This window comes from Hippoglossus stenolepis, chromosome 21 (assembly GCF_022539355.2).
Source record: "Hippoglossus stenolepis isolate QCI-W04-F060 chromosome 21, HSTE1.2, whole genome shotgun sequence".
In the NCBI taxonomy this organism is placed as follows: domain Eukaryota; kingdom Metazoa; phylum Chordata; class Actinopteri; order Pleuronectiformes; family Pleuronectidae; genus Hippoglossus; species Hippoglossus stenolepis.
This window is the reverse complement of record NC_061503.1, coordinates 20,313,254-20,337,001: the sequence shown is the minus strand read 5'-3', so window position 1 is coordinate 20,337,001 and position 23,748 is coordinate 20,313,254. Positions and strand designations below refer to the sequence as shown.

General features: G+C 48.2%; 4 protein-coding genes across 9 annotated transcripts in view; 2 read left to right on the top strand and 2 right to left on the bottom strand.

Annotated features, from left to right (window-relative positions):
- Positions 1–165: 165 nt before the first annotated feature.
- Positions 166–4,345, bottom strand: bbs1 (Bardet-Biedl syndrome 1). 3 transcript variants are annotated; one of them, XM_035146655.2, is made up of 7 exons: positions 4,108–4,345; positions 3,000–3,416; positions 2,737–2,919; positions 2,238–2,369; positions 2,001–2,107; positions 1,757–1,877; positions 166–1,632 (listed from the first exon to the last, which is right to left on the bottom strand). In XM_035146655.2, exons 2-7 carry the CDS (start codon positions 3,369–3,371, stop codon positions 802–804), a joined length of 1,746 nt encoding a protein of 581 aa, XP_035002546.2. In that variant the 5' UTR covers positions 3,372–3,416; positions 4,108–4,345; the 3' UTR covers positions 166–801. The 3 variants fall into 3 exon arrangements, with proteins under 3 accessions (XP_035002546.2, XP_035002547.2, XP_035002548.2); XM_035146656.2 differs by having other exon boundaries at positions 3,000–3,413; XM_035146657.2 differs by having other exon boundaries at positions 3,000–3,413; positions 4,114–4,345.
- A 277-nt stretch (positions 4,346–4,622) lies between these two features.
- Positions 4,623–15,729, top strand: LOC118100876 (kinesin-like protein KIF20B). 4 transcript variants are annotated; one of them, XM_035146393.1, is made up of 30 exons: positions 4,623–4,755; positions 5,831–5,937; positions 6,015–6,104; positions 6,263–6,367; positions 6,463–6,601; positions 6,992–7,176; positions 7,257–7,299; positions 7,489–7,631; positions 7,934–8,006; positions 8,145–8,256; positions 8,334–8,405; positions 8,495–8,641; positions 8,719–8,881; positions 8,992–9,267; positions 9,356–9,459; positions 9,557–9,677; positions 9,779–9,896; positions 9,997–10,058; positions 10,381–10,500; positions 10,612–10,933; positions 12,436–12,557; positions 12,913–13,086; positions 13,341–13,489; positions 13,583–13,725; positions 14,046–14,254; positions 14,346–14,435; positions 14,609–14,671; positions 14,744–14,912; positions 15,089–15,225; positions 15,412–15,729. In XM_035146393.1, the coding sequence occupies exons 1-30, from the start codon at positions 4,671–4,673 to the stop codon at positions 15,493–15,495; spliced, it is 3,927 nt and encodes a 1,308-aa protein (XP_035002284.1). In that variant the 5' UTR covers positions 4,623–4,670; the 3' UTR covers positions 15,496–15,729. The 4 variants fall into 4 exon arrangements, with proteins under 4 accessions (XP_035002284.1, XP_035002285.1, XP_035002283.1 ...); XM_035146394.1 differs by having other exon boundaries at positions 12,913–13,125; positions 14,744–14,828; XM_035146392.1 differs by having other exon boundaries at positions 12,913–13,125.
- Positions 15,730–16,260: 531 nt separating this feature from the next.
- On the bottom strand, positions 16,261–20,698 carry slc16a12b (solute carrier family 16 member 12b). The gene is made up of 7 exons (XM_047338400.1): positions 20,351–20,698; positions 19,544–19,647; positions 19,319–19,462; positions 18,498–18,773; positions 18,037–18,367; positions 17,010–17,269; positions 16,261–16,790 (listed from the first exon to the last, which is right to left on the bottom strand). The coding sequence occupies exons 1-7, from the start codon at positions 20,461–20,463 to the stop codon at positions 16,648–16,650; spliced, it is 1,371 nt and encodes a 456-aa protein (XP_047194356.1). The 5' UTR covers positions 20,464–20,698; the 3' UTR covers positions 16,261–16,647.
- A 2,485-nt stretch (positions 20,699–23,183) lies between these two features.
- asah2 (N-acylsphingosine amidohydrolase 2) overlaps positions 23,184–23,748 on the top strand; it is an 8,574-nt gene continuing 8,009 nt past the window's right edge. The window contains exons 1-2 of the mRNA XM_047338439.1: positions 23,184–23,337; positions 23,409–23,494. Of these exons, the coding sequence (XP_047194395.1) occupies positions 23,211–23,337; positions 23,409–23,494 (213 nt within the window). The 5' untranslated portion in view covers positions 23,184–23,210. The remainder of the gene's footprint in view (positions 23,338–23,408; positions 23,495–23,748) is intronic.

Here is a 23,748-nt window from a genome sequence, read left to right as displayed (position 1 = left end):
ACAAATAAAGACGGCTCCTTAAAAGTCAAGCCTCTTCATCATGATTGCACAGAATTTGGTTTTTGATGTAGTTGTTGTAAAATGTGTCGTCTTCCATAATTTGTCCAGCCTTGAGCCAAGTTGTAACAATTACAAACGTGAAAAATTCAATAATTTCAGTCGAAATGTGTTGATTATAAGTTTATTTTATTTTTCTACAAACCAGACTTCATTTAAAAAAACACAGAATTTAAGAACATGTGTGTTCATGTTTTTTATCCCTGAGTTGAAACTACATGAATCTTTGTGACCTTACAAACTGAAATAAACGACAAAGTGAAAAACATTCACACAAACTTACAACATCAGAAAAATCTACATTCACCTGATGAATTAACGTCTCATCTTACAATTCTATAAACGAAAATATCCGTTTTCTTTGTGACAAATGATAATGTCGTCATCCTGGTATGGAGGTAAAGAAAGGAGAAAATAATGTGAATTGGTCACAGCGTTTTGTATCATGTGACTAACAGAACAGAATCTGATTGGACGGTTGAAACCGTTTGACTTTGCTGTTTTAAAAAAAAGACAGAAGAAGGTGCTTTTATTTATTCAAGATTAATATGAACAACATTCATTCATCAAAATAAAATATTTAAATGTCATAAATTTAGTGGAACTTAAATTACATTTTTCAGTTTTTGTATTTCTCTTTCTTTGCCTCCGTACTTTGATCTAATGATTTTTAACTTCAAGTTTCCAAACGTTACGCCGCTGTGTCCTTGTTTCTGTTTTAAATAAAGTTGCAGCACGACGTGGTCAGTTTAGCATCAGTCCCTCGCTCACTGGCATGTTGATGTGAGCGGTCAGCAGGGGGCAGCTCTTCCCCTTGTGCAGGACGAACACCTTGATGATGTCAGAGATGCCCTTGTCGCTGGTGCACTCCACGAAGGTCTCGACGGGGTAGACGAGTCCGGGCACCAGCAGTGGGATCCTCATGTATGGGTTCCTCATGCGGTACAGGCTCTCGTCGTACAGGAAGCTGATGGCCAGGTCCATGACGGGCCGACAGGCCGCCGTGTTCTGAACGTTCAGGGTCAGTTTGAAGGATGGACCCAGACCCTGAACCACGGCATTCATCTTAAGCGGCTCGGAGAGGCTGGAGGACACCGGCGACAGGCTGGACTCCAGGGCCTTGACATAAGCTTTGGCAGCAGCGAGTCGCATGCGGCTCAGGTCCATCTGGAAGGCGCGGTGCATGGCCACACCGTTCTCTCGCTCCCGCAGCGTTTGGTCCACATACAGCTTGGTCTTCTTGGGCACGTTGAGGCGGACGCTCTGGGCCAGCGGCGGCCCAGGGGCGGTGTCCCTGTCGTCGAACGCCGCCGTCCTCTTCAGGATCTTTACCATCAGGCCACCTCCCTTGGTGGTCATGATCAGCGTCCCGTCCTCGCGTCCGTACCGGCCAAAGCAGATGCTGGTGATCACATCTGGCGTCTTGATGGTGCTCAGCAGGTTCTTGTCTCGGTACAGCTGCACCTCACAGTTAGCAAGGCCCACCAGAACCGCCTGGAACCCCCGTGTGGGAAGGTCCATGGCCGCCATGGTGGTGATGGGAGCGGGGAGGATGGTCTGCCACAGCTTCTTCCCCTGAGGACACAACGCCAGACATTGTGATTGGTCAGACTCACGTCAGGTGGTTCATTGAAGTGGAAGACCCCCAAGCTCAATCAGGTTAAGTCAGGTTGTTTTGTGCCTAGGAAGTGGCGTTTACCTTCTGCGTGAAACCCTGCAGACTCTCGTCGGTGCAGCCGACCACAACGTTCTTCCCGACTCTGACCAGACCCACCGGGTGAGACGCCAGCTCGACGCAGTACTTTGGTTTGTCCGACTCCCTGAGGAGCAGCACAGGCGCATGTCAGCTCCCATCAACATGTAACTTCACGTTGGTTTTTAAAACAAATCTTCGTCAGTGAACGTCTTCCGGACATGTCAGAGGTTGTGTTTAAGTGTCTCACCTGCGCAGGATGTAGATGTTTCCATTGCGACACGCCACCGTGATGCGAAACTCCACGTCGAACTGACCCGTCACATCCATCATGGTGGGAGGAGCCGGCAGCGTCATCTACAACACGTCATTTCAAAAAGCAACAAAAATCAAACCACGCTGACGTTAGAGATCAGAGCCTGATAACGACGCCTGTGTTCCTCCGTGGCTCAGGCTGCAGAGAAAGTAGTCCTGAGTGGCACGTTACCTTGGACAGGATGATGAAGGCCTCGGGGTCCAGGATGTAGACGTCGCTGCTCTCTGTCCCGATCACCAAACAGCTGACGCCGTCCTCATCGGCCGTGCTCTTCTTCAGAGTCCCGATGCAGGTGATGACCGTCTGAAACAACATCACAGATAATCAATAATCCATAATGATCAACACCGTTTTAACTGAGACGCCACTTCCTGTCTCTCTCTTCTGCTGCGTTCACGTCACTTTAAAATAAAAGACGACATGACGGCTCCCGAAAGTGAAGCCAAATCATCTTGGTTGCCCCCTGGTGGCTGGCTGCAATATAGGCTATAAACCTCCTCCATGTAAGCAGATGGGACATGGACCAAACGAAAGATTCTGAGTAGAAGTTACATAAAGGATGCTGTCAGTCATTTTAGGTAGTTTCTGCATGTTTATGATGTTCAGCACTAAAGTCACTTGCCATGTTTGTTAATTGATGAAATGATGCTGATGATGATGCAACTGTTACCTGTCGTCTGATTGGCTGCTGTTTGTGTAGCTGGACGAACTCGTCCATGTCGTTGGTCTCCAGAGAGAGAAACCTGAGCGAACGTACGGACAGTGGGACATCTGCCTTCTTCCTGATGCTCTCCAACATCTCCTTCAGAGTCAGAGGGTCGATCTGACCCTCCCTCGCCTGCTGCCACACGTCCTGACCAATCAGAGCATAGCAACATGTCACAGGAACACTGATACCACAACCCTGAGACCAACCGCGACGCAAACACTCACCTGCTCCAGCGTATTGACCTCCAGACCGGGCAGCGTGAACTTGAAGTACGGCCTCAGGTTCTTGTAGACGTAGACGCAGGGTCCGGACGCCACAGCGACAGCGGGGATGCGCGGCTCGTGCAGGTCCATGAAGAAGGCGACAAGGCCAGAGGGAAGGTCCAGCAGGGTGCTCTCACTCAGCAGCGCCGTCCCCCGGTACACCTTCAGCTTCATGCCTGATGAACCTGAGCCCAGGTCGCCGACCACCAGCCGACTCTCCCCGTCCCCGCTCAGGTCCGCCAGGTCCACGCAAGACGAGAAGGTGAAGAGGCCCGCCACTGGGTCATAGTGAGCGTCCAACCACTTCCCTCCATCACTGCTCGACTCAGACATGACCACGTACTTGATTCACACTGACACGTCTGACAGGAACAGCTGCTGCACAAGGTGAGTTACACACAGGTGAGTTACACACAGGAGTTACACACAGGTGAGTTACACACAGGTGAGTTACACACAGGTGAGTTACACACAGGAGTTACACACAGGTGAGTTACACACAGGTGAGTTACACACAGGAGTTACACACAGGTGAGTTACACACAGGTGAACACACAGGTGAGGGTTACACACAGGTGGGTAACACACAGGTGAGTTACACACAGGTGGGTTACACACAGGTGAGTTACACAGGAGTTACACACAGGTGGGTAACACACAGGTGGGTAACACACAGGTGAGGGTTACACACAGGTGGGTTACACACAGGTGAGTTACACACAGGTGGGTTACACACAGGTGAGTTACACACAGGTGAGTTACACACAGGTGAGTTACACACAGGTGGGTTACACACAGGTGGGTTACACACAGGTGAGTTACACACAGGTGGGTTACACACAGGTGGGTTACACACAGGTGAGTTACACACAGGTGAGTTACACACAGGTGAGTTACACACAGGTTAGGGTTAGCTGATCAATAACTGGTTAATGACAGATCATGAAGCATCAGGGTTAGTAACGATATTTATAATGATGATAATATTTATATTTATAAAACAATGTGGTCGATTACTAATCAATACTGAGGAGGTGTGAACCATAAGAACTATTGATGATCAACTAACCCTGACCAGCAGCTGTTGTATCAGCAGGTAATCCCCCTCCGCCGTCACCGTTGTCATGGAAACGTCTCGTCGATCCTGGCGGCGTCTTGTTATGGTCGCGAGGCAGCGCGAGGTCTGAAGGAACACGATCGATGATCGATGTGATTGATTCAGACGAAAACAGACGATAATCCACCTGGTCCTGGTCCTGGTCCTGGTCCTGGTCCTGGTTCTGATCCTGATCCTGGTTCTGATCCTGATCCTGATCCGGCTCTGCGCCGTCCCCCTCTGATGATGTCATCAACATCCGCCGGCCAGTACTTTTTAAATATTTTCTTAATTGGATTTTGTTTTGTAAATATCTGAACAGTTGAATCATGTTTTTCTTAATGTAAATAATAATAATAATCTTTGTGTTTGATCTTTTCATCATTTCTTGTCTCTTCAGTCGAACTTCGTAATCTCGCGAGATCCTGACCGACACCTGTGACGTTGTCTCTTTCCGGCTCTCTGATTGGTCGTCAGGTCCCAGTTTAAACAGTGGAGCTGCGTTCACGTTCACGTGTTGTTTACGTGTTGTTTACATGTTTAACGTGATCCGGAGCAGAGACGCCCTCTGGCTCACACCTCCACAGACTGTAGCTTCAGTGACTCTCACGATGCCAACATGTATGATCACGGTTCTCATGTCATCTGCATATTAATTATATTATAAATCCATCATGGAGGAATCGCTCTGAAACCGCGGGATCGTCTTAGTCTCGCGAGATTTGGCGGCGGCAGCGGAGCCATTTGAACAAACGGCGGCGAAGCGACTCGATGTTTTCTGTGAGTTCAGAGAAACGTCCTCAGCGAGTCACGTTCATGTTCCAGCTCGTGTTCACATGTTCCAGCTCGTGTTCACATGTTCACATGTTCCAGCACATGGGAACACGAGCAGGGACGTGTCTGTACGAGACGTAGAAACTCTGTGTTTGTGAGGGTGAGCTAGTTGTGGCTAATGCTAACAACAAAGTTAGCCTCAGTTCCCTCTGAAGCTAAGCTAGCAGTTTGAACTGATCTCTTTACGTCTCTGACTTCACGTGAGACTTTCCTCCAGGTTCTGCTCCTGTGATCGAGTGGAGACGAACTTTGTTTCAAATCTTCACGTTTAAAAACATCGTAAACGATTAGAATGTGACGTGGGTCGTGTTTAAACTCATCGCTGTGCAGCGGTGGATGTTTTTATGTGGTTATTGTGCTCATGATGTTTCTGTTTATTGTTCAACTCATTAACTTTAAATCTCCTGATTGTTTCAAACTAATGATGGTTGTGACTTTGCATCAAAGGAAGTTGGTAAAAAGGTTTTCAAATTCAGACTTTCGACCTTGGTTGGAATAAGTTTCCTGAAAACATCTGTCATTATTAAAATCATCTTACAATCATCAAACAAATAGCTCATGTTTTCAGTGATGTCACTATTTCATAATGATTTTTTTATTTCCTTCATTCCTTATGAATAGGGACCTTTTCTCCTCTTTTGATTGTGTCTAGTTTGAGGTTTTAACTTGTCTTTTGTTCTGTCTGTCCTTACGTTGTTATCTTGTTTGATTTATAATTGTTGTGGTTCACATTATTGTCCCCTCTTCTTTTTCTCATCTGTGTTTGGGACCTCATCAACAACCAGATTCTACATCTCAAGGGGTTTATCCCACAACAAGAAATGTTCTATAAATGATAGTATGTGTGTGGGTGTGTTGGCAGACATGATGGAGTCTTGTTTAGCCTGGAAGCCGGAGCGAGTGGGACCAGTGGTGGTGGATGACATCAGGAGAGACCTGCTGGGGGAATTTGCTGCTCTCCCAGCAAAGGTAGTTTTGCAGGTGTGTTTAACTGGACTGAGCTGGTGAGCAGAACGTTGTGACCGATGTTTTTCTCCCATTGACAGGGCGTTGTTCAGTCGCAGTCAGAGAACCTGCAGGTCTACCTGAGGGTTCGACCGTTCACTGCAAATGAGAGCGGCAACGGAGAGTCACAGGTAACACTCACCCTGTATGACTTGTCTACTCTGCAGTTGGTTGCTTAGTTACAGAAAAACTAAGAATGAGGAACAGCGGTGGTGAAAAGTAAGAGCAAGGATTTCTTTTGAATGAAGGAAAATCATATAAACCTGAATAAACGTGTTTTCTTCTGAAGGAGTGTGTGACCATTGAGGGGCCGGACACCGTGGTCCTGAAGGCTCCCAGGAGCTGTCAATCAAAGTCCCTCCCACAGACAGCACAGAGGTTCAGCTTCACGCAGGTAACCGTGGCAACATCATTGTTCTGTGCAAAGAAATGTTCACTTTACCGTTGAAGCTTTTTAAAAATGGTGTTCATGACATGTTCTGTGTCGAGGTGTTCGGTGCGGAGGCGAGTCAGAGGAGGGTGTTTGAGTGTTCGGTTCGTGGTTTGGTCCAAGGTGTTCTGGAAGGAGGGAACTGTCTGGTGTTCACGTACGGAGTCACCAACGCTGGAAAAACCTTCACGTTCCTCGGTCAGAACATCTGAGATCACGTCATTTAATTCAACTGAGTCATGTGACAGAAGATGATTCATGATTTTACTTTGATTTCAGTGTGAATATTTTCTGTTTCTTTAACCTTGTACGCTGATAATCTTAAATGTTGTCGGTCGATTAAATCAAGATGCTTTTCCAGAGCCCAACATAGAAAAACTATTCTGATCATTTTTCTGAATTATAGCTTAGTGAATCAGCTCAGAGGGAAAATTTTGTTCTAGGTGACGTCCAATCAACTACTGGAAACCAAAAATCAGCTGATTGACAAGAGAGAAACAGAAAACTCAAACTTTAAGAGACTGGAACCAGGAAATATTTAGCATTTCTTGAGTTTGCTGGCAGGTTCTGACTGTCGTTCTCTCTCAGGTCCGGATCATGACTCAGGTCTGCTGCCCAGGTCTCTGTCCATCATCTTCAACAGCATCGAGGGGCGTCTGTACGCTCGGTCCGACCTGAAGCCGCAGCGCTGCAGAGACTTCAGCCGACTGACTCCAGACCAGCAGGTGGCTGAGAGCAGCAGCAAGAGGAACCTGCTGCGGCTGCTTAAAGAGGTGAGACAGACATGCACGCACGCACACACGCACAGAGAAACATCCTGAGACAGCTTGAGGACGTTTTTTTCTTTCTGCAGAGTGACAAAAGTCTGACGTCTGGACGGTCAACGTTTCTGGAAGGTTGGTGACTTGGTTTCAGCACGACAATGAGAAATCACATCAGCTGCAGAACTGAACGTGTGTGTATCTGTGTGTGCTTATCGCTCTCTCTCTCTCTGTGTGTGTGTGTGTGTGTGTGTGTGTGTGTGTGTGTGTGTGTGTGTGTGTGTGTGTGTGTGTGTGTGTGTGTGTGTGTGTGTGTGTGTGTAGGCTCGTCTCTCAGCACCGACAGTATGAACAGTGTCTCTGAAGCCGACAGTTTCTGTCTGGACGTCGATTCAAACATCCGTTTCTCTGTCTGGGTTTCATTCTGCGAGATTTACAACGACAACATCCATGACCTGCTGGAACAGGTGACACACACACTTATGTTTTATCCAACAGGGGGTGCTCCAGATCTGCATCAAAATGTAATGAGTTCTTTTGACTCATAAAACATCTTTCACTAAATGCACTGGTTCATCCTGCTGACTAACAGACAGTTGTGTTACCAGCCTCATTTTATGATGTAATAATGATGTTGGTACAAACACGCCACATCACTGTGTTATTAAATCGTGGAGTCGTGAAAAGAACCTGGATTTAAACTGTCCTGACAACGAACCGACCAGTTGCTCAGCTGTGGTCGATCGTCTGATTAATCTGTGACGTTCAGGTTCCCGGAGGTCACCACAAGAGGACGGTGCTGCGTCTGTCTCAGGACGTCAAAGGAAACTCCTTCATCAAAGGTAACACTGCATGTTTTTGTGTCACAATGTCACTTCTCCTTTGTTAAAAGTATCATTTCTTCTCATGTTTGATTTTTTTTGGGTGTAAGATGAAATAATAATTGATGTTTAAGTTCACGTGTGTGCGTGTGCACTCAGACCTGCGGTGGGTCCAGGTGAACAGCTCTGAGGAGGCGTACAGAGTGATGAAGATCGGGAGGAAGAACCAGAGTTTCTCATCCACCAAACTGAACCAGGCGTCGAGCAGGAGGTCAGCTGATCAGTTTGTGTGTGTGTCGGGTGGATGTCACATGATCGTGTGACCAGCGTCTTTCTTTGTCTCTGCAGCCACAGCATCTTCTCCGTCAGGATCCTGAAAGTGGATGATGTCGGAGTTCCCAGAGTCCTCGGCATCAGCGAGTACGTCTCACTGCACATTTCACTTGTGTGGCGTGTTGTAATCTCAGTGTACAGGCTGCACTGACTGTGTGTGTGTGTTGTGTGTTTAGGTTGGCGCTGTGTGATCTCGCCGGGTCGGAGCGTTGTTCTCGGACTCACAACACTGGAGAGAGACTCAAAGAGGCGGGAAACATCAACATCTCTCTGCTGACGCTCGGGAAGTGCATCAACGCCATGAGACTCAACCAACACGCCAAGTACGACACGGTGCTGTGTGTGGGAGTGTGGGAGTGTGTTAAATGCAGGAGTGTAACTGTGTCTCATGTCTCTGCAGGTTCCAGCATCACATTCCCTTCAGGGAGTCCAAACTGACCCACTTCCTGCAGTTCTTCTTCTGTGGTGCTGGACGCGTCTCAATGGTTGTCAACATCAATCAGAATGCTTCCTGCTTCGACGAGACTCTCAATGTCCTCAAATTCTCTGCACTCGCTCAGAAGGTTGATGACTCAATTAATATTTAATTTCCTGTGAGGTTCAACTGTAGAAAAGCTTCATTACATCTTAAATATAATGTGTTTGACCAACGATGAGACGTTAACTTGTTCAGGTGGTGGTGTTGAACTCCAGGCCCGTGGTCCCAGACGACGCCCCCCACAGGTCGGCCATGGAGCTGTCTATGATCATCGATGAGGCCGACCAGCGCAGGAACGTGTCGGGCCGGGGCAGGAAGAGCTCGCTGGTCGCCTGGGAGACGACCTTGGAGGATGTGTTGGAGGATGAAGATGATGTGGGGGAGAGTGTGATGGAGGGAACTGTGCTGGAGGCAGGAGGTGAGGACGACGAGGGGGAGGAAGAGGACGGGACCATGGAGGAAGAAGAGAAGGTAAAAATACACACAGTTACTTATGGCTTTATATACAGTCCCTGATGGTATTGAGTTCAACGTGTGTGTGTGTGTGTGTGTGTGTCAGTCGGACAGGGAGGCGGCGCTGCGTTTGGTCTTGGAGGCTCAGATTAGAGAAGAAGTCAGCTCTGAGTTCATGGAGCTTTTTAACAAGATGGAGAAAGATTACAGGTAACAGCATCGTGATCATGTGACCGAGAGGCAAACTGAAGAATCAATAACAAAACAGCTCTGTTCTGTCAGTAACAACGGTGTGTGTGTGTCTCAGTGATCGTCTGGAGAAGGAGAGGGAAATCCTGGAGGAGCGGGCGGAGAGGCGAGTAGAGATCCTGAAGAATCTCGTTAGTAAGACGGTGGACCTCTCTGCTGTAAACGCCGAAAGCAACAAGGTCAGTGTTTCCCTTTTGATCGGTTAGCTGTGGCTTCACGCTGTAGTTGAGGGAGCACATTGAAGAAGTTACGCCCTGTCAGCTGATTGGTTTGTTGTCAGGAGGAACAGGTGGCTGTGTTGGAGGGAATCATCAGCTCAATGGGCGAAGACCTGGAGAAGATCAAAGAGGACGCACAGAGCGTTCAACACTGTCTGAACAGACAAACGCACACTGGAGGTACACACACACACACAGACACTGCAGGTACACACACACACGCACGGTGTCACTGTTTGCTCGCTGTAACTTAGACCTCTGACCTCTGTGTGTGCTGCAGAGCTGGAGGCGTTGCGCTTGGAGAAGCAGCAGTCACATGATCAGCTACAGGAAGCTCTGGAGGTACTGTAGCCGAGCTGTCTTCTTCTGTGGTGTGTGTGACGACCCTTTCTTCTTCTACTTGTTTTAGTTCTGTCGATGTGATGTGGAAGTCACCTGTTTAAGAACCAAGACCACAGATGATGTCAAGGAAACGTGTTCATGTGAAACCCCTGTTCTAATAAATTCAGCAACAGAGCTGTACATGAACGCATCACGTGGCTCAGAAGGGTTGGCGTGCTGCCTTCACTGCACGCAGGATTTAATGTGGCAGCTTGTTTTACTCACTCTGATTGGACAGTCATTTCCCCCTCGTGACCTCACCTGATGTCGTGCTGTTTTCTAGAGTCTGGAGCAGCAGCGACAGAAGCTCTCAGAGCTGATGGACATGTGTGGGCAGAAAGACAACGTCATCAACAAAGTGCAGGCGGCCATGGACAAGACGGTGGAGGACGCCACTCGAGACGTAAGCACGCTGCCCACCCATCACAGCAGAAATGTTCAATCCATGATTCAATCAATACATCGACAGAAAAATGAACAGCAACTGTAACAATGTCGTGTCCTGGTGCGTCAGAGAGCTCTGGTGGAGTCGATCAGGTCGGAGCTGCTGCAGCTTCAGGAGACGTGTCGCTGTCGGCAGAGACAAGAGGAGGACGAGGAGAGGGAGAAGAGGATGGAGGAGGAGCTTAACGAGAGGTGGAGGAGGAGAAGGGAGGAGGAGTTTGTGGAGTGGATGAGGGAGATGGTGAGGAGACAAAGGAGGGAGAGGGGGGAGGATGACAAGGAAGTCGGGGATGTGGCGAGGAAGGACCTGGAGGATGAGCTGTTGAGCCGACAGAAGGAGGTGGAGAACTTGAAGCAGGGTCAGCTGACGCAGATGGTTGACGCTCTGAAAGGTGAGAGCTGGACCTTTTATCTTTAAAGATATAGTATGTAACAATTTCTCCTGATTAAAGGTTCCACAACAAACTTTAAAGGGGACATAGCATGCCCATTTGACCACAAGTTGATATGGTTCCTTGGGGTCTTAATGAAATGTCTGTAACATACTTTGGTCAAAATACCACAAGGATCATATAAAACAGCTTTTTACCCTGTATAAAACAGCCCTCCACAGAGCGACCTGTTTTGAGTGCCTGTTCCTTTAAATGCTAATGAGCCAGCTCCCCCCTCCCCCCTCTCCCCCCATGATTTTAAACGATATAAATGACATATTTTATATGATATAAATTATCAAATATGCATCCCATACTTTGTATTCCCCTTCTGTTGTCCTGGAGTTTTAATTTTCCCAATCACATAATTAAATGTCCCCCTCTGCCCCCCCACTACAAGCACACAAGCAGACAGGCAGAGAGAGAAAGAGAGGTGGGGGCTATGAAGACCATCATTTACCCCGAACCCCAACATTCAACGGGTACAACAACAAGCGGAGAAAGCAGAATCGCGGGCTGACCTTATATATACAGTCTATGGGGCTGACCAGCGGAGAAATGCTCGTCCCGTGTGAACAGCCAGGCGGCTGCGCGCTGGAGAAGCGCTGCGCTGCTCGCAGGGCGCTTCCGCCCAGTGTACCCGGCGTAAATACTGTAACCCGCGAACTACTGTAACCCGCGGAACTACTGTACCGCGTAACTACTGTAACCCGCGTAACTACTGTACCCCGCGTAACTACTGTAACCCGGCGTAACTACTGTACCCGCGTAACTACTGTACCCCGGCGTAACTACTGTAACCCGGCGTAACTACTGTACCCGGCGTAACTACTGTAACCCGGCGTAACTACTGTAACCCGGAACTACTGTAACCCGGCGTAACTACTGTAACCCGCGTAACTACTGAACCCGGCGTAACTACTGTAACCCGGCGTAACTACTGTACCCGGCGTAACTACTGTAACCCGGCGTAACTACTGTACCCGGCATACAGTAGAGCTGAACACTGCGGAAGTCTTCCACACAGCTGGCAGTGTGGAAGACCGCTGCGAGGCAGCGCAGCGCCGTTCTCAAGCGCGCAGCCGCCTGGCTGTTCACACGGGACGAGCATTTCTCCGCGCTGGTCAGCCCCATAGACTGTATATATAAGGTCAGCCAAGACCATGTAGGGAGACTTCCAGTTCCTTGTTACGACACAATACCCAGGAAGCGCAATCGAGTCACTCAAGCATGACGTTTCTGACTTAGAGGAACCATAACAAAACGCGCGAGTGTTTTTTCCCCAGAGTGTTTGGGTTGGTAGACATGAGCCAGATACCCACATTAACCTGTAGAAGCACTAACCAAGTGGAATTTGCATGCTATGTCCCCTTTAAACTACTTTGGCCAAATATTTGTCTGGGACCTATGACACTGAAGATGATTCTGTTCCCCCCCCCCGCCTCTCTCTCTCTCCCCTGTAGAAGTGGAGTGTGTTGAGTGTCTCTCGCTCTTTTCCTCTCTGGAGTCGCAGCAGAAAGAAGCGTCCCGGCTGACAAAGGAGAACAAAGCTCTTGTTAACGGAATCTTCCACCTGCAGACGGAGGTACAGCTCTTCTTCTTTGACACTTTCTTCTTCACTGCCACGTACTTGTCTGACCCGGACACAGCAGCGCCCGCAGTGACCCGGTGGTCTGTCACAGAACTGCAATAAAAACTGTCTTAGACTTACACAACTGAGAAACTGGAACCAGGAGTTGTTTCATATTTGGGCTTGAAAGAAATTTACTTAAACTGTTAATTAATTAATTAATTGATTGATTAATTGATTATTTAATAAAATAGATGAGTAATTTCAGTTAATCCATGATAAGATTGTTTCCATTGATTGGTTTTCTCTGTGCTGTAGCTCCCACTGTTCTCTAACCTTTTCATATTCTGTTAATTCAACTGCCGTCCAGATGACCAGCATCCAGAAGCAGCTCCAAGAGAAGACTGACAGTTCTGACAGCCTATCAGAGCAGCTCAACAGCACACAGACCCGCCTCCAGGATCTGCAGAGCCAATCAGAAGAGAAGAGCAGAACCATCAACAGTCTGACAGATGGAATGGAGACACTGAGACACAGAGTGGAGGTCTCTTTGATGGGATCAGTGGTTTATGTAACTGACCAGGTTGATTGATCATTTATTGGTCAGCTTGTAATGATTTCAAAAGGGGGCGTGTTTAAATTGATAATCCTGTAATTAGTTATTATTGATCTGTCCTCCATCTTATAGTTTACTTCATATTTTGCCGTGATGTTGATGACAGTGGAAGGTTTTTTGGTTGAAGTCACTGATTGAATGAATGAATGAATGATTGATTGATTGATTGATTGATGTTTCAGGAGGGGGAGGGGCAGAGTGTTTTCCACACTGCCATGGACGAGCTGAAGAAGGAGAGCGAGGCGGCGCTGGAGAGATCAGCCGACAAATCACAACAGATCCAAGATCTGCTGAGAGAGAAGAGTGGACTGCAGGAAAAACTGATGCACAGGTGGACTGATCACTCATCAATACTGTTATCAATCAGGTTTATTGATTAATGTACAACAATACAATGTTGAAGCCTCCTCTGTTTATGAATCAGTGAGAACAGGTGTAAGGAGCTCATGGAGGAGCTGGCCAATCAGAGAGCAGAATTCTCCCGTCTGAGGGCGGAGCTGGATTCAGAGGGCGGTGCCCTGCGAGGCAGGCTGGAAGGGAGGAAGAGAGAAGAGCGAGAGAAACCAGGTGAGAAAAACCAGAAACTGTAGAATCATCATCATGAGGGTTGAGACCAAACACAGAGTTCACATCTTTTAATGAAACAATGTCTATCTTATAACTATTAACTCTATCTATTGTTCTTCTGTCCGTCTCCCCCTCACATGTTTCTCTGAGGTTTCCCTGTTAATGGCTTTAAGATAAAATAAGATAATCCTTTATTATTCCTTCAATGGGGAAATTTCATTCAGGTAACATTAGTCTGAAACTACATCTGATCTGATGGTCTGTGGATCTGACGGTCTGTGGATCTGACGGTCTGTGGATCTGACATCTTTCCCGTTCAGATTTGCATCAGAAGGTGAACGTGGAGGCAGAGGAGAGGAAAGGGTCGGTGGTGGAGGAGCTGAAGGAGGAGATGCATAGACTCCAGGAGAAGAAGGGGAGACGAGAGGGGGAGGAAGAAGAAGGAGGGAGGAGCAAGAAATATGAGGAGGTGAAGAGAGAGATGGAGAGACTACAGAGACTGAAGGAGGAGAGAGAGAAACACAAACAGGTCCGTTCATCACAGAGGAATCAAAACTCACCTGTAAGACTCTGACCCTCAACGTCTGTGTGTGTCTGTGTGTGTCCTTCTCCCTGAGCAGGACGTTCATGTGTCTCCTCAGAGATCCAACATGGCCGACAGGAAGAAAATCAAAACCACTGGGAGGAAGAGGAAGAGCTGCGAAGTGGAGGTGTGTGTGTGTGTGTGTGTGTGTGTGTGTGTGTGTGTGTGTGTGTGTGTGTGTGTGTGTGTGTGTGTGTGTGTGTGTGTGTGTGTGTGTGTGTGTGTGTGTGTGTGTGTGTGTGTGTGTGTGAGACACACACAGACAGTTTGAGTGAACATCATCTTGTGTGTGTGTTTCAGGAGCTGGTGACCAGTGAGAACAAGAGGAACAAAGTGAGAAGAAATGCACAAGGTCCTCATCAGGTGAGGGGAGGTGGTGAGGGGGGGTAGAGGCGCTGTTGAGGCGCTGTTTAACATGTGACTCTCTCTCTCCAGTCGGCGGCGGTTAAGAGAGACGGCGGCGCCCTGCAGAAGATCGGAGAGTTAATCCACAGCTCTCCGTCCATCCTGGGCAGCAAAGGTCAGAGAGTTCAACTTCCTGTCACCGTCAAACCTCAAACATCCCATCAACACAAACACAGCCCCCTGGTGGACATTCACAAAAGTAAAATGAATTTAATGTTATGATTTGAACTGTCCCTTTAACGGAAAAGATTTTTTAAAAGTTTTGTTTGTAGTAACAACACGAAACAGGCCGCTGATCTATCGCTTGTTTATTAATCAACAACTTAAAAACAGGAAGTTGTTTTCTCATTTGGTTTCTACTCGTCCTCTCTGCAGCTAAAACCATCATCGGCCTCGTCAGCGGACACTCCGTGGAGAGGGAGCCGGTTACCACGGCGACCAGACCCCGGCGGGGACGGAGGAAGCTTTATAAAACAGATGCTTCGTCGCCACTGTTTGTCTCTCCGCACATGGTGAGACAGGCGGCCATTTTATTAACAAGTCATACAGGAGTATAAAAACAGTCTGAGCCAATCACAGTCATGAAATGTGTCCCACCTGAGGACGGACACACATGTAACCTGCGTGGTCATGTGATGTGTCAACAGGATGATTTTATGACGTGAGTTTATCTAATGTGACGTGTTTTTGTCATCCAGACGTCCGTCGGAGCGGAAGAGGAGAAGGAGAGTGATCACCTGATCATCAGGAGACAGCTGCGCTCCAAAACCTGCAGGAAGTGAGCTCATCGTCTCGTGACATCACTACGACGGTTTTTAAGACATCAGAAGAATCAAATCGGACACTTTTCTTGTGTTTGGCTAAATTACTGCACAGTTCATGTTCATGTTTGGTCTGAGGATGATTTTTAGATATTTACTTTGTGGTTTCAGGACCTTTTTGTTGTCGGGGTCAATAAAGCGAGAACGTTGAATCTTTCATTTGATAAAAAAAAATAAAAACGATTCTCCGCCTCCTCCTCTGCTTCACTTTACTGCTACGGTGGCTGAGCTGGTCCAAACTCACTGAAACCTGCATAAACAAGAAGGGAAATGCAACACTAATCTGATTTTACATATATAATATGTTATATTGTCAGCTCTGTTAACAGCCTAAAAAGTATATACGCAGAATACATTCACTGTATATATGCACAGTATATAACAGGCATACTCGTCCTGTAAACGGGATTGTGATAAACTCGTGTGCGTGCGTGCGTGCGTGCGTGCGTAGCGTCCTTCAAGTCTACCACAGGCACAAAATGTGTTTGATTTCACACTGATCAGTTTTTTATATAAACTTCTGAAACGGATTCTTATGACACCAGATTAAAGTGAAAACAAACGATGTGTCAATAGTTAATTCTATTTAGTAAAATATCTACAAACATATTAGTATTTATATTTGTTTCAACTTTATAATCCACAGAGTACATAATTGAAACCGGAACCGATTCTGTTTCACCTGCTGAGCCTCAAACTAAATATAAAACCAAAACAGGAAACACGTGACTTTGACAGAATGTTCATTGTTTTCTTTACTTGTTTTTCTCATGTGACAAAGGTATAACAATTTTAAGACATTTAATTTTCTGTGAATGTTCTAATCTAGAACAGCAGCTTCTGTCACCAAGGTAACAAACAGGTGGACTCTTCTTCCTTCACTCCTGACTTTTCATCATAAAACAACCAGTGGGACTCTTATTTTGACAGGAACAGGAAGCTCACAGTCAATGAATGTTGATGTTTGGACAAACTGACCTGATCAATACCTGAGTTAAAACCTAGAGCACGTGATTGTTCCTCTGACATAAAAACAGGAGTTCAACGCTACGAGGCGACCACCTACTACCGATGACACAGTCCGATTGGTCGGATAGGCTGTGGGGGAGGGGCTCATTCTTTGTGGGCGGGTGGGCGGTGGAGGCAGCAGCGACGAATCCCAGCAACGGTAGAGAGGATGAGCGCGCTCGCCAGCTGGGCGGCGCCACTGAGGAGGAAGGTGGCTGTGTAACTTCCTGTGATGTCAACCAGCCAACCTGCATACCACAGAAGAAGAGTTCAGTTGTGACATCACCACGGTACAACCGCGTCGGGTCGGGTCCAGACAGACCAATCAGAAATAAGAATGAGCACGTCTTCAGGCGTCATGTTACACTGACGACACTGAAAACCAACAAAGGTCATGACTGACAGTAAATGTTTGAAGGCTAATAACAAAATGCTAATTGCTAACAACGTGTGATCATTGTGCTCACCTGCGATGGGGGGGCTGACGAGATATGGGATGGCGTGGAGGAAATAGACCACACCCAGCGCCGAGGACAGGTACTGAGCTCCCACCACATCCGACGTCACCACAGGGATCAGCGCGACGTAGGCGCCATCGAAGTATCCGTAGAGAACTGCAAAGGGCACGAGAATCGGGAAAGAGCGAAGCAACGGTATGAAGAGGCAGCAGAGACCCTCCATCGCCACGGAGACGATGTAACAGGTGAGACGGTACGGCTTCAAACACCTGAGACAGTTAAACACGACCACATTTACATAACTACAGTTTATTATTGATCTGCTCGTTATTTCTTTGTCCTTTAAAGAGAAAAAAGAAGAAAAGGTCAAACAGTTTGGACTCAAACGATGAGTTCACTGTCCGTCAGTCAGCAGAGGGACACGTCTCCACCTCCTCCACAAAGTTAAAACAGCTCAGATTCTAACGCTGCCATCTTGTGGAGTCAGTCTGTGCCGTGAGGGAGGAGCCGGGGGAAGAGTGGCAGCTCACTGATGAAGAGAAACCAGGAGACAAACTGACCCTTTAAGGTTTGAGGTCGACTCTGCTGCTGATTGGTTCATTGATTCATGTCTGTAGCGTTATCGTGTTGAGCTGACGGGGTTTTCTGACGTCGTCGTGTCAACAGGACCATTTACGAACAGAGTTCGGCACAGGGTCAACGCCGTTAACGCACAAACGTCCTGTACGAATAAATTTGAATGATTATTGTCACACATTGTTTGTTCCACTGTCCTTCGTCTGAGTCACATCAACGACCATAAAGACAAACGACACAAAGTTATAACAAATTCAGTCGTGATAATTAAAGTATAATTTGAATAGTAACTTAAATAAATACTGTAAATAATATCGAACAGCTCGTTCAGATCGTTTCAATTAAAAGTGTCTGAATGATTTTCATGGTGATTATGGTTTACACCCCTCGACCTCGTCCGCTGTGATTGGTTCACAGACAGAAACCCCCCTGTTTGACTTCCTGTCGGGCGGAGTTGTACCTGTGGTCTGTCAGCCAGCCGAAGGTGATGTTCCCCACGATGTCAATGACTCCAAGGATGGACATGAGGAAGGCGGCGTGCTGGTGGCTGACGCCGGCGTGCAGAGCATAGGGCACCAGGTAGACGAAGGGGAGGCTGCAGCCGCTGGCTAAGAACAGGAAGGACACGGCCAGGAGCAGGAAGTCCGGCAGCAGCAGGAAGCGGTACTCCTTACTGGACCAGGAGCTGAAGCATCGCCTCCTCTCCACCTGAGGGGCGGGGTTTCCCGGCAGCAGGGGCAGCGACGGTAAAGAAGAAGGAGAGGGCGACGCACCTGATGACGAACATCCACCTTCAGATTCGTTGGAGAGCTTCACTGCGAGTTCGGCGTCCTGCGATGACACAGGACCTGCGGAGGGAGATGGACAGATGTCACGTGTTCTGTCGAAAGGAAAAACATTCGTATCGCTGCTCCTCACCACGTCTGTCCCCCCCCTCCTCCTCCGCCTCCTCCTCCCGCAGTGTGATTGGTCGAAGAAGCGCCCCACAGACGCAGAGGTTGGCGACGAAGGCGCTGAGGACGAGCAGCGCCCCCCTCCACGTGTACAGCTCGATTAGCAGCTGCACAGCGGGGGCCAGCACGAACGTCCCGATCCCGCTGCCCGACATGGCGACACCGTACGCCAGAGCCTTCCTCCGCCGGAAGTAACAGCCCACCATGGCGATGGCCGGCGTGTAACAGAGAGCGAAACCCAGACCTGGACAACGAGGACATGTTGACCTGTGAGGACATGTGAGGACCTGTGAGGACATGTGTGGACATGTTGACCTGTGAGGACCTGTGAGGACATGTTGACCTGTGAGGACCTGTGAGGACATGTGTGGACATGTTGACATGTGAGGACATGTGTGGACATGTTGACCTGTGAGTGAGACATGTGTGGACATGTTGACCTGTGAGGACCTGTGAGGACATGTGTGGACATGTTGACATGTGAGGACATGTGTGGACATGTTGACATGGAGGACATGTGTGGACATGTTGACCTGTGAGGACATGTGTGGACATGTGTGGACATGTGGACATGTTGACCTGTGTGGACATGTTGACCTGTGAACATGTTGACCTGTGAGGACATGTGTGGACATGTTGACCTGTGAGGACATGTGTGGACATGTTGACCTGTGTGGACATGTTGACCTGTGAGGACATGTGTGGACATGTTGACCTGTGTGGACATGTTGACCTGTGAGGACATGTGTGGACATGTTGACCTGTGAGGACATGTGTGGACATGTTGACCTGTGAGGACGCCCATGAAGACATAGAGCAGCTCCAGGCTGCTGGTGAAGGAGCTGAGGAGGAGGCCACAGGACGAGATGAGTCCTCCCAACATCACCGTCCCCCGGCAGGACCACCGGGTCCCAAACAGACTGCCGACAGGAGCTGGACACACACAAACACACAGCTGAAGTCAGAGCGGTGCAGCGCCCCCTGCAGGCTGCTGATGGGTGTGAGGGCACTGACCACAGAGCATCGTGGTGCAGTCCAACAGACTGTGGATCCACGCTGTCTCCGAGTAGTCGGCTCCAAAATGAGCCTGAAACTCCATGAAGAAGATGGAGATGCACCTGCAGACAGACAGGGATCGGTTATTGATCGGTGATCAGCTGAGTCAGTGTTGTGTAACGTCCACTGAGGTTTCTGGACTTCATGTAAATGGTCTTAATGGTTAAACTGGGACCGCAGTCCACCTGCTCTTGCAATGATCCACTTCCTAGTAAGTGGTTGTCAGGGGTAACCGAGGCAGAGCTAGTCTCAGGGAAACCACATGGTTCTGAAAATGATTGGCGCTCGGTGGTCTGGACTCGATCGTCCATTAACAACGTTTTCTTCATCACATGGTTCTGGAACATGTTCTTTGATTGGACCCGAGGTTCACGAACCTTGAGAACGACAGGATTAAAAGTGAAAGGCTTCCTGTCTGTGGCTCAGCAGCTGATCTCAATTCTCTCTCAATTATTCATATTTTCGAGTTATTTTCTGTGTTTGATGATGAAACGTCTCAGACGTCCATCGTGTCTCATCTGGTTCTGAAACCTGAACGGTTTTACTTTATATTAGTTTTATATTTGTGTGGCTCATCTTTAATGTTTTAAAGAGCCTTGAGATAATGTATATTATGATTTGACGCTATACAATAAAATTGAAATGAATTGAACTTTTAGTTTTCAGGGTTGGGGTTAGTGTGTGTAGGGTTAGGGTTAGCTAACCCTACACACACACACACACACACACACACACACACACACACACACACACACAGAGTGTTACCTGGTCACTGCTCGTGTGCAGACCGTCACCATGAAGCAGCAGCCAACAATCACCCAGCCCCATCCCCCGTCCGGAGGAGACACCCCGCTGCTCCGCTGCTTCACATCAACCATGACTGCAGCTTCAGACTGAACTGGACTCCTTTGGTTCTGGTCCTGGTTCAGGTTCAGGTTCAGGTCCAGGTCCAGGTTCAGGTTTAGGTTCAGGTCCAGGTCCTGGTTCAGGTCCGTGTCCTACTCCTGGTTCTGGTTCTGATTCAGGTTCAGGTTCAACTCCTCTGCTGATGGGAGGCGACTGGCCTGCTAAGTTAAAAACGTCTCTGGTCAATAAGTCACCACCCGACCCTCAATCATTAACCCAGCTCTCGGCCTGATCCCTGGACGTGATGAGGTATTAACCAAGCGCTCCCACATTCACAGGAGCGTTTGATTTCAGACCCTCTGGTTGTCCGGTGTCTGTGTTTGTCTGTCGTCTGCTCAGACTCAGACAACATCTGCAGCTGTGACAGGGAGCGCTTGATTCAGCCGACCACCCGCCCCATCCCATAGGCCAATGTCGGGTGTCTGAAAAGAAGCGCACCCTGACTGACAGGTGTAACAGGACGGTATTTAAGTCCTGTTGTCCCTATGTGTTTATTTACATCCTGAGAGGTGTTTACTCCCCGAGGGACATCAGGGACCAGCAGCAGGGCCTGGACCAGGGGGAGGAGCAGGAGCAGGAGCAGGACCAGCAGCAGGGCCTGGACCGGGGACAGAGCCAAGACCAGGACCACCATATTTAACCGACCTCCTCCAACCCTACACTGCACTCAGAAGGCTACAGTCCATCCCCCCACCCTCTGGAACTCTGTCCCTGCTGAACTACCCAAGCTCCTCAAGCCCCTCTTCACTGAGGCCTTCGCCTCTGTTAGGCTCCACCCTGCTGCTAAATTCTATCAGAATCAGAATTCTTTTTATTGCCAAGTATATTTACACATACAGGAAATTGCCTTGGTGTGGTTGGTGCCTTTGGACATAACAACAAATCGGACATAAAACAACAATATATACAGAAAAAACAATAGGCACGTGCGGTGCTAAGGTGCAGTGATTGGTTCCGGATAGTGCCAACAATATATAAGTTATAAGTTATGTGCGGGGGGGGGGCAGAGTCAGTGTGATGCAGGGGGCTTGTTTGTGAGCCCCACTGCCATGGGAAAAAACTGTTCAGGTGGCGCGAGGTTTTGGTCTTGATGGCCCGGAACCTTTTCCAGATGGGAGTCTCTGGAATAGGTGGTGGCGGGATGGGAAGGATCAGCAATGATCTTGCCTGCTCTCTTCCTGGTCCTGGAGTGGAACAGGTGTAGGAGAGCCGGCAGGTCACAGCCGATGACCTTCTCAGCTGACCGAATGATCCGCTGCAGTCTGCCCTTGTCCTTGGCAGTGGAGGCAGCGAACCAGACGGTGATTGATGAGGTGAGGATGGACTCAATGATGGCCGTGTAGAACTCGACCATCACTTTCTGCGGCATGTTGAATTTCTTCAGTTGCCGCAGGAAGAACATCCTCTGCTGGGCCTTCTTGGTGATGGTGGTGATGTTCTCAGCCCACCTCAGGTCCTGTGCAATTATAGTCCCCAGGAATCTGAAAGACTCCACTGTTTTAACTGGGGAGTCGCACATGGTGAGGGGGGCGGTTTGGGCTGGGCTCCTCCTGAAGTCTGCTCTATCCTGTTCTGTACTTGTATTATTACTTTTTTCTTTTCTCTACTGATTTGTCCTCGCAAACATATGTAAAGCGTCCTTGGGTCCCGTGAAAGGCGCTTTACAAATATAAGCCTTTATTATTATTATTGATGCAGCACGACCTGGTTCAGGATCAGTTTTGATCAGTTTCTGGTTCCGTGTTTGTTAAGCAGCTTGTTGAACTCTTCTTCTCCTCTTATTTTTGTTGTCTATGTTTTTCTTGCTCTTCGTCTGTTTGTAGTTTGTGACTGAGGATTATTTTGTCTCAGTTTCCTGTTTTTCTGAACACAGATAATATGAGTAAAATACTAACTTTTACTTCAAACCTCCAAATTCACATCTTCCTCATCTTCTTCATCATCTTCATCATCATCATCACCTTCATCTTCATCATCATCATCATCACCTTCATCATCATCATACTCATCTACACCATCATCATCATCATCCTCATCATCATCATCTTCATCATGTGACGATGATGAAGAGGAGTTTTTATCAGTGTTGGAGCACAATCTATATTCTATCGTGTGTGTGACGTCCAGGTGTAACCTTTGGAGTGTGTTTGTGTTTATCAGTCAGATAACAGCTGAACTGTGAACACATCTCACACACACACACACACACACACAGACACACACACACACACACACAGCAGCAGCAGGTGAGAACGACCTCGTCTTCATCAAGGTTCTGATCCGTCTCAGGTTCGTTTCCTGAGTCATCGTCGTGGAAACTGACCTCAGATACTTTAACTTCCTGTTTCTACTGAGACAGATTTGATTTTATAACGATTCACATGACCAAAGGTTGTGTGGTTATTGTGTAGATGTTGTGTCGAGTTTTATTACATTATTTTTACATGTGGTTTGACGGACGTTTTTATCCAAAGCGACTTACAAAATTTCGCATCAACATCTATGAGGGGTTCAGTATCAGTATTATTGCCCAAGGACACTTCAGCATGCAGATGGGGACGACTGAGGATCGAACCACCGACCTTTTGCCACAGCCGCCCTTGTATGGAGGTTGTGTAAAAGTTGTGTAGATGTTGTGTGGATATATCTATATGTAGAAATCTGCTGAGGATCCTGGGTAATGTAGTTCTGATGGTGTGTTTCCCTCAGCCTCTGAAAGATGGCGAACAGGAAGTCGTGTTGTGGTGTTTCGTTGCTGGAGGCCATGCTGGCCGTCCTCTTCATCGTCATGACGACAGTGTGTGTGGTGCTGATCACACTGATGGTTAGCTGGAAAACACACACAGGTAACGACACACACACACGCACACGCACACGTGCATATCCTCAGTTACAGCAGCAGTCTCTGTTCCCTCAGGTCTGACTCCTCCTCCTCAGAACCACTCGTATCTGATCGGCGTGGGTCGAGCCGACTGCACCGGGCCACCAGCAGAGGTCCCTCTGGTCAGTACCAACACTCACCAGCAGAGGTCCCTCTGGTCAGTACCAACACTCACCAGCAGGGTCCCTCTGGTCAGTACCAACACTCACCAGCAGGGGTCCCTCTGGTCAGTACCAACACTCACCAGCAGAGGTCCCTCTGGTCAGTACCAACACTCACCAGCAGGGGTCCCTCTGGTCAGTACCAACACTCACCAGCAGAGGTCCCTCTGGTCAGTACCAACACTCACCAGCAGGGGTCCCTCTGGTCAGTACCA